The 10,000-nt window shown below is 35.3% G+C and overlaps 1 protein-coding gene across 1 annotated transcript in view; it reads left to right on the forward strand.

Moving 5' to 3' along the window:
• Window positions 1-2,286: 2,286 nt before the first annotated feature.
• LOC135199050 (BTB/POZ domain-containing protein 3-like) overlaps window positions 2,287-10,000 on the forward strand; it is a 33,069-nt gene continuing 25,355 nt past the window's right edge. Inside the window, exon 1 of the mRNA XM_064226968.1 lies at window positions 2,287-2,506. Within this exon, the coding sequence (XP_064083038.1) occupies window positions 2,366-2,506 (141 nt within the window). The 5' untranslated portion in view covers window positions 2,287-2,365. The remainder of the gene's footprint in view (window positions 2,507-10,000) is intronic.

Below are 10,000 nucleotides of genomic sequence, written 5' to 3' on the forward strand. Positions count from 1 at the left end.
ATACACTTGATACGTGACGCTAGACGCTAAGGGAAACTACGCAATTACTGTTCATTTGCTTGTCCTTCCGGTGTGTAAATTATTTTATTATTGCAAAATGAATAAGAGGCAAAGGCAAACACATGAAAAGTGGAAATTTAGCGTAATGTGAATCGTCAGGCATTCAACCATGTTAACCAGACTGTTGCTTTTCAAATAATTCATTACCATTTCCAGTAACTAACCCAAACCGCTAAGCCAAACGCAAGCAGAAACAGCAACAAGCACAAGCGCCTCAGTGGCGTGATCGGTATGGTCTTGGCCTGCCACCTCGGTGGCCGCGAGTTCAATTCTCGAGCATTCCATTGAGGGGTCACAGATGGGTATTTCTGGTGATAGAAGTTCACTCTCGACGTGGTTCGGAAGCCATGTAAAGCCGTTGGTCCCGTTGCTGAATAACCACTGATTCCATGTAAAGTAAAAACGCCATGCAAACAAACAAACAAACAAACAGCAACAATCATTAACATGAACAACTGAATCGAGAAACAGCTGTTTGCCGATGTTAGTTGCCGTCGTAACTTGTGCACATTTACATAGAGTTGCGTTACAGTTAATGTGTTAAAACCCTGCTAATTCTGTATGGTGACTTCCATTGGTAAAAATGCTAGCAAAATAAATTCTTTATTCGTCCTCTACGCAATGTAAAAGTAGGCTTCAAAACTGTTAACTGCCGCTGAGGAAACGAATGAAGTGCGGGCTGCGCAACGTTTTAGGCGGGAGAGAGCAACGTCCGAAACTGACGAAATCACAGTATTGCATCTGTGAAAATTGTTTCGTATAACTAAAGCGAAGCAGCAATTTAAACCAATGTTTATTAATTTGCAAAAGAAACAAATCCTAATTATGGTTCATTTAGCAGCTAATAGTATTGTGGTTCATTTAGCAACTAATAGTAACGATGTCTGTAAAACTCAGTCAGCTGATGATTTTGAGAATGTAAACATTACCAGAATGCAAATGGCGCATGATCGCAATGTTTATTTTATGCGATAAGATGATAATGATACTCGCTTTGTAACTGGATAAAGTAAATGAAACAGTTTTATCAGTATTATCATGAAATCTATTTTTATTATATGATTTTTTTTAATTGACAGTGTTAGCGATTCAGTGCATGTTCTCAAACATTGAAACACTACACCTTGTTAAAATTCGCGTGCGAATCGTTCTGAACTACATGTATAGTGCACATATGCATACAATTCCTCTCTATGTAACCACACATCTCAGAATTTCTTATTACCTAATTACCAGATAAACCAAGTGATACTTTATAAGCAACACATTCCGTTAAGCAACCATCCATACTGTACTCTAGTTGGAACTTTTAGCCTCAAGAAAAGGTAATCACATAATTTCACACATTTTCCTTAACAGTACTTTTTTTCTTCTTTTTGCCTGACAGGATGACTATAGTAGATTCACATCAACCGTGCATCTGATGTCTAGGGCAGTCAGTCCCTTACGACGCTCCTAATTGCCTGTTGATAAGCCAGTCCCAGGGCTGGAAACTCTCAGTCTCTCACGAGAGTTTACATAGGCACAGCCTGCCTATATGAACTCTCTCGAGAGACTGAGAGTTCCAGCCCTGTCGTTGGCTTATTAACAGCCAATCAAGAGCGTCGTAAGGGGCTGGCCTAGACATCAATACATGGCTGATGTGAATCTACCATATCAGTCTGTTAGGTTGTGGTTCCCTCTCATGATTTTGATTTCAACTGTAAATGTTTGGTTAACTCATTACAACCTCCTTGTTTTACCACAGTGAGAAGCACTCCCCACCTACTTCTCTTTGATGTAGTACTCCAGCAGTGGTTTGCAATAACACTGACTATGATAATGGTGATCATTATAGTATTATTGAAGGCCGTAAACTAGTAATAATGACAATCATAGTAATTAGTCAATGCCATATATTATGCTATTAATAATGTTCATCATAGTATTATTAATTTAGTCCATCCTATTACTAACAGGGGTTACATTTCCCACAGGAAAACATGAATGTGGCCCAAGGGTATTCGGATAGACACATTTCGAAATTGTAAAGTAACCTATGGTTTTTCATATAATTTAAGAAGTTATTTCTACGAATTTGATACCGTCCGCTGTAAATACTTGGGTAACCCATTACCACCGTAGTGGAAAGCAAATATTCCGAGCCGCCCACCCCCCACACACACAACCGCCACCCCTCTGTTTGAAGTAGTATCCCAGCGGTAAGTTGCTGAAATAATAGTGATCATATTATTGTCATCAGTAAGGTCCATGGTTTAGTGTGAATATTAATAATAGGTGCTACACTTTCCACAGGGAAGCTCAAATGTCTGTTACCCCGAAGGAGACCCCCGCCCCCTGGCAGGAGGGTTTGAGTCATCCGTTAGAGCGAATATCATCTATGTATGACAATGCCGAATTATCCGATCTCACCATCACCTTCCCCAATGACGAGCTATCTCTGAAGGTATGTGCAATAAAGGTGCTTTATATATATATATATATATATATATATATATATATATATATATATATAATATATATAATATATATATAATATATATATATATATATATATATATATATATATATATATATATATACTACTGCAGTATGACCCTCGAACATCAATTCAGGAATACCGAAGACACGTGGATGTTTTAAAAGATTTATTCATTAACCCTCTTACGCCGACTGGACGTATTTTACGTCGACATTTTTTGTCTCCCGTGTGCCGACTGGACATATTTTACGTCGACTTACAAAAGTTTTTTTTTTTAAATTCGCGGAAAAATATTTATAGGCCTACCAGCCTAAAACTTTTGAATCACGCGCCTTGGGGGATGCTGGGAGTTCACTGATCAAGGTGTTGTTTTGTTTACAATCGTTACGCAGGCGCGCAAGCGTGAATTTCTTTCTTGCCGCACTAAAAAGTATCTGTGACACATCTGGCGGAAATTATTTCGTCCCTTTGACATAATTTTTGTACCATTGTAAATTAGCCGTACATGAAGTATTAGTATATATGAAAATGTGCGCATTTGTATGTAGAATACAACAATAAAATACTCATGATTGTAGCTTTTATCAGTTTTGAGATATTTTCATATAAATAACGATTATTGCCAAAATTTCAACCTTTGGTCAACTTTGACTCTACCGAAATGGTCGAAAAACGCAATTGTAAGCTAAAACTCTTATATTCTAGTAATATTCAATATTTTCCTTAATTTTGCAACTAATTGGAAGTCTCTAGCACAATACTTCGATTTATGGTGAATTTATGAAAAAACTTTTTCCTTACGTCCGCGCGGTAACTCTTCCGAAAAAAATCACATATGCGATTGTGGTAATGTTTGCATATTTTAATTTTAAAATTATCCGTTATTAAGAAAGTTTTATATATGCAAATGTGCGCAATTTCATGCACAATACAACTAAAAACAACTCTTGGCTATAGCTTTTATCAGTTTTGAGATATTTTCATGTAAATAACGATAATTGCCAAAATTTCAACCTTCGGTCAACTTTGACTCTACCGAAATGGTCGAAAAAAAAAACGCAATTGTAAAGCAAAAAAAGCCTTATATTCTATAATATTCAAGCATCTACCTTCATTTTGCAACAAATTGGAAGTCTCTAGCACCAAATATTTCGATTTTATGGTGAATTTATGAAAAAAATAACATTTTCTTTACGTCCGCGCGGTAACTCTTCCGAAAAAATCATACGTGCGATTGTGGTAATGATTGCACCATTTTAAATTAGCCGTTATATAAAGTTTTATATATGAAAATGTGCGCAATTTCATGCAGAATACAACAAAAAATAATTGAAGGTTTTAGCTTTTCTCATATTTGAAATATTTGCATATAAATCACGATAAATAGAAAAAACCACGTTCGGTCAACTTTGACTCTACTGAAATGGTCGAAAAACGCAATTGTAAGCTAAAACTCTTACAGTCTAGTAATATTCAGTCATTTATCTTAATCTTGAAACAAATTCGAAGTCTCTAGCAAAATATTTAGATTTATGATGAATTTTAAAAAAAATCTTTCCTTCGCTCCGCGCACGGATTCTCCGCCACAAATATCCGAAATGCGTACGTCCCATTCTCGGAATATTTGCTCCGTTTCATACTAGGCATTTCATAGAGTTTTATATATGTAAATGTGCGCAATTTCATGTAGAATAAAACGAAAAATATTTGAAGGTTGTAGCTTTTTCTTATTTCCGAAATAATTGCATTTAAAAAATATATATAAAAAAATTTGACATTCTGTCAACTTTAACTCGTCAGATATGGTCGAAAAATGCAATTGTAAGCTAATACTCTTACAGTATAGTAATATTCAATCATTTGTCTTCATTTTGAAACATATTGGAAGTCTCTAGGACAATATTTAGATTTATGGTGAATTTTTGAATACAATATTTGTTTACGTCCGCGTGTTACGAATTCATGCATTATTTTGTGATAATATTTTCTCTGTGTTGCTTTTATCGTTTTACAATGTGTTATATACCAAAATGATCGCAATTTAGTGTACATTACAACGAAAAAAAAGTAACTTGTTATCTTTAACCGTTTTGCGCAGAGCGCGATTTGAATAAAATTATATATGAAATTTTGTTTTTGCGCTATCATATATCGCATTATTTATATATGATAATGATAATTTTTTTCATTTCTGATGGGTTCCATACTAAACTTCAGCCAATGACAAAAGAGGAGCCAAAAATGAACTCTTAATCTTGAAAACTAAGTGCGCTGTGATTTTTTGAAAAAAATATTTTTTCCGCTTCTGCGCTCACTCTGAAACACCTCCGGCACACGGGAGACAATTTTTTTTTTACCGCTTCGGCGTAAGAGGGTTAAGAAACGTTTCACACATGACTATGTGCATCATCAGTCTGAAAAATGACAAAATAATAACATTAAAAATGCTAAAAATACACAGGATTCTTAAAATGACAATTAGAAACATGTACGAAACATTTCTTAATGAAAAATTTTTTAAAACATCCATGTGTCCTTTATATATATATATATATATATATATATATATATATATATATATATATATATATATATATATATATATATATATATATATATATATATATATATATATATATATATATATATATATATTATATATATATATAGTATATATATATCTATATATATATATATATATATATATGTATTATTATATACACACACACACACAACCACTATATATAATATATATATATATATATATATATATATATATATATATATATATATATATTACATGGGAAAACCTCCATGTATTTCATACGGTAAGCGTGGACACGAAACGGAAGGCAGACCTCCACACCCATTTCATACAGGCTCTCTCTCTCTCTCTTTCCCGGCAATCACCCCATCTCTCTCTCTCTCTCTCTCTCTCTCCACCTCTTTCTCTCCATTCTAACAGGTAATGAAAATGAGAGAGTTGCATCATAACATAACGTTTATTTACAATAACTAAGATCAATTAACTAAGTAATCCAGCCTTACAGACTAACTTAAAAACAAAACTTCATTGTCAAGTCACCCAAAAGGTCACACCTTTCCCTGGGAACTCTGTCCCACCGAAATCCAGAACCATCTGTCAAAGATACAGAAAACACATTCTGGTAAGTACACACACAAGTTTAAAGACAAAGTTAATAAAATGGAACATCTTACAAGATATCAAACAAGCCCCCCACCCCTTTGGCTAAAGTAAAGGTAACACTTACCCATTCCCAACCGGGCACTAAACACTTTGTCACAAAAACTCCCCCGGCGAATGCCACGGCATCTTTGCCTATGACTCGAAGCCCTCTGTCAAAATCCCTCCATAGGCTTAGGTATGAACGCTTTTAACAGAAAGAGGCGCACACGCACATACGAACACACAGTTCGCTAGCGCCTCGCGTTCTAGCTGCATCTAGTTTCACAAAGGCACTTTGGGAAGAGTTCATAAACTGTCGTACATGACTTCCTGAACTAAGCATTTTTATCTCACGCCATCCCCTAGAAACTCATTCATCAGCTACCCTCAGGTCGTTACTCTGCACTGTCCTCCACATTCCACAGGTTACAGAGAATGCACGAACAATACATAATTAATCAAAACCCATATGTCTTACAGATTGCTCGGCCTCCGCACCTATATGCTAGCTCCCGCCTAGCAAAATTGCTTATACAATATAAACATTGGCCGGCTTAAAACAAAATAAGTAAAACTGCACGTCTCTGGCATTATAAATAAAGTCTTATCACGCTTTATCTCCCAATAACACAAAACGCATTTTCTCATATTTTCTGCATTAGGATTCTTGAATATCCCTCTTCGCTTGTCTGCAAGTAGCTGAACAGACAGTAGACTGTAGCAACTGTAGGAAGACGGAATGCCTCCCTCATCGTAGAAGACTCTCACGGCTTCTTGTAGATCCCCCAAAAAAACACGCTGTAGAATTCTCTCGAACACCCACGTGGAAATACTTGTAATCACCATGGACAACATGGCGAGCAACCTCTCTTCACGGCTGGTGGACGTCTTGCTGGCGTCCGGAACGACTATTTTCCCTTTGGGTTGTGGTGTTAGTATGTCCAGTCAGGTCTTTGGTCAATCTAAGAAAATTAACCCAAACATACTACTTCTATCAAAACAACGTCTCAAAAAGGGTCAGAAATACTAACTGAACGTCTCCCAATTAACTCCCTTAAATATGACTACTAAAATGATAAGTCATTATCACAACTCTCTAAGAAAAAGAAACATCAAGTTCTCCAATTCAATTCTCCAAACTCGCACATCAGCACACACACACAACTCAGAAATCACAGCAACTCCCACGGAATTCTGCACTCACATTTCGAACTCGAATGTGCTCACAAGAGAAAAAAAAAGAAAGAAAAAAGAAAAGAATCACGTAACACCCAGACCCAAAAATGTTCTCGCAAGCTAATATCTAAACAACCCACAAAATCAGTAAAAACCTCCTACTTTTAACAGCAAAAAACCCCTTACTGCTCAATAATTAATCACAATGAGACTTAATGTTAAACTCCCATTACGTAAACAGCAACCCCAGAAAAATTACACCTCCCCGTAAAATCAAATCTCCCGTCCAAAAAAGAAATGCTACTTAAGCTCAATCCCCAAATCATATCTCTCATAGGAAAAGGAAGAAAAACAATAAAAAATAAAAAATAATCACAAGTTAGATTTCCCCAATACATACATAACATGTATAATATGCCATAACTCCCGCGTTTTCCCCAAAGAAATGTCTCCATGTAAAGCTATGGAATTTGCCAGAAAGCAAACTCTCACACATGCGCTTTCGTGAAATGCTATAGCCACATTTCCCAGATATTGCAAAAATCTGATCTGTCACCATCAGAAGAAAAGAAACAGCACAGCTCAGCACACGGTCATCACATCGCTTGTCAGCAGAAAATCACCTGCGGACGCATGCTCAAACAACAGCGCAAAAAATTGTCTAGTCAGACACATAAGTTTGGAAACTCATGATTCTCAAGAAAAAAGGTCTAACTGACACATTTCACAGAATTAACTCCAGGATATGGACTAATGTGTTCAAAAATTTGTCTCGAAGACTTATTCTCTCAACATGACTTTTTCCCAAATTATATTTCTCCAAGAATAACACACCTTGTGAACATGAAAAATGCACACACATCTCCATATGACTCGTAATGAAGTAATGCCACTTCTCTCTAGATAGTCACGAAATCAAAAAAAAGAGAACCTCAGAAATCTTCTCTTGACTCGAAAAAAACTCCATACACACAAAAAAAAGGTCACCCGCCCAAGATTAATTCCAACTCCATTATGAGACACATATCCAATAATAACGCCACTCCGGTTATAAAAATATTTCCTCCATTTGGTTAATAACCAACCCCCTTATATTATTCTCTTATTTCTCCAATAGCCACATGTCAGTAGAAAAAAAAACACCACTCCAAGAATAGAGAATAATCACCTCTATTTCGGCAAAATACAAAAATATTTACCTCTATTTCCACAATAACCCCTCCATGTGGAACAAAACAAGGCTCCAAAAAATATATCTCCAAAAATGTGCACTCAAGGCATCTAACTCACACACTCCCAAATATTGACCCCATAATCTCAAATATGTGTCTCCATTTGCAACAAAGATGGCTGCAAAATATAATGAACTAACATAGCTCATACCACATTGGCAAATATCAAAAATGGCCAAAAATATCTCATATATTTATCTCAAATATAACTCCAAAAAATAAATATACCTCCAATTATCTCTCCCAAAATAATATATCTCAAGAACTTCCATAATATATACCTCCAATTATCTCCTCCAAAAAAAATATTCTCAATTATAACTACAATTATATCTCAATTACTCCAAATTTTCCAGAGAATAACTCAATGTTATAGTCAAAAACTATAAAAACTCTCTCCGTTTAGCATAACTGCTAAAAAAGGGCAAAAAAACTCGGCAAATAAAACTGTCTAGAAAATTCTAGAAAAATCCACCAATGTGCCACAAGTCATTATAACAGCGCTCCAAATTCACAGTGTCTAAGCAAAGACTTCTCCATATGCACTACGACATAAGCCATTAGAAAACTTAACCAAGTTTCCTATCTCTCACAAAGTTGTCACAAATACAACTAATGTATTGTGCAAGAAAACTCACAATTTCTGGAACACAAATATCCAGAGAAAAAATGTAGTGCCATTACGTATGCATTCAAAAATGCAAGAAATTCTCCCCTATATTACTCTATAGCATCAATAGCTAAAACACGAACACGTTCTCTTAAATGACTCTAAGTCATGAACTGAGATAATATTCACACTAACTGGAGAGAAAAAACAAATTCAAATTCACCCATGGTAAAAAAAAACTTGTGTCAGCGATGGCTAATTTCAAAAAAAGGAGAAAAGAAAAATCAACGGCACCATTACTATCTCCCGTACTCACTAGATGTCAAGCAATTATCTGCTGAACTCATAAAAAAAAAGGAAAAAAAACTAAAACAATGTGTTGTTAGTTCTTCCCATAATCACAAAAGATTTCACCTCCCTTGACAGCATTAAAACACCCACGTATTAGTATAAAAAAAAAATCAGTATCAGAAATATCATTATCACAAAATCACCAAAAAATTGCTATCATCAAAATCATCAGTATCAGTACAAAAATTATCACCAAAGTAATGCTGTCCATTCTCCAAAAATTCAGCACAAAATTCAGCAAAACTCACACAATTCACCATGATTCAGCCAGATTCATCAAGATTCAGCAAAACTCATCCCCGTGAATCACTGAAATATTCTCCAAAGTTACAAAAACTGAACAAATAATTAACACAAGACTTCTCCCATTAATTCATCGTAATAATTATCCCTGAATAATATCTAATAATATTGAATAATCTCCCATGAAATATCTCAAATCTCTCCGCAAAACAATTCTCCCGTAATGATAATTAATACTTAGGCAAACCTCCCGTGACACATCTCAAGTATAACAATTATTAATAATAATAATAATAACTCTCCATAGCAGTAATTCTCAAGTAAGGTGAAATTCAAATAGCATACAACAGTAATGCGAATCTTATGACATACAATTTCTCCAGCAATGCACACCATGACATTTCTCCAGCATGCAACACCATGCCCCCACAACCAGACATAACACCATGCCCCCACACCAACACAGATACACACCAATCATCGGCATTTCAAGTAATTCTCCGACACAATAAAAAAAAAATAATCTGTGTATCCCCCTTAATATTTGTGTCTTTCAAGGCACAAAGAAACACATCAACACATCCCGTGCATGTTAACTACTTTTCCCCTCATTTTCGGAAAAGAAAAAATCTCTTTTTATTTCCTTTTCTCTTCATCCA

Source organism: Macrobrachium nipponense, chromosome 23, assembly GCF_015104395.2.
Source record: "Macrobrachium nipponense isolate FS-2020 chromosome 23, ASM1510439v2, whole genome shotgun sequence".
NCBI lineage: Eukaryota > Metazoa > Arthropoda > Malacostraca > Decapoda > Palaemonidae > Macrobrachium > Macrobrachium nipponense.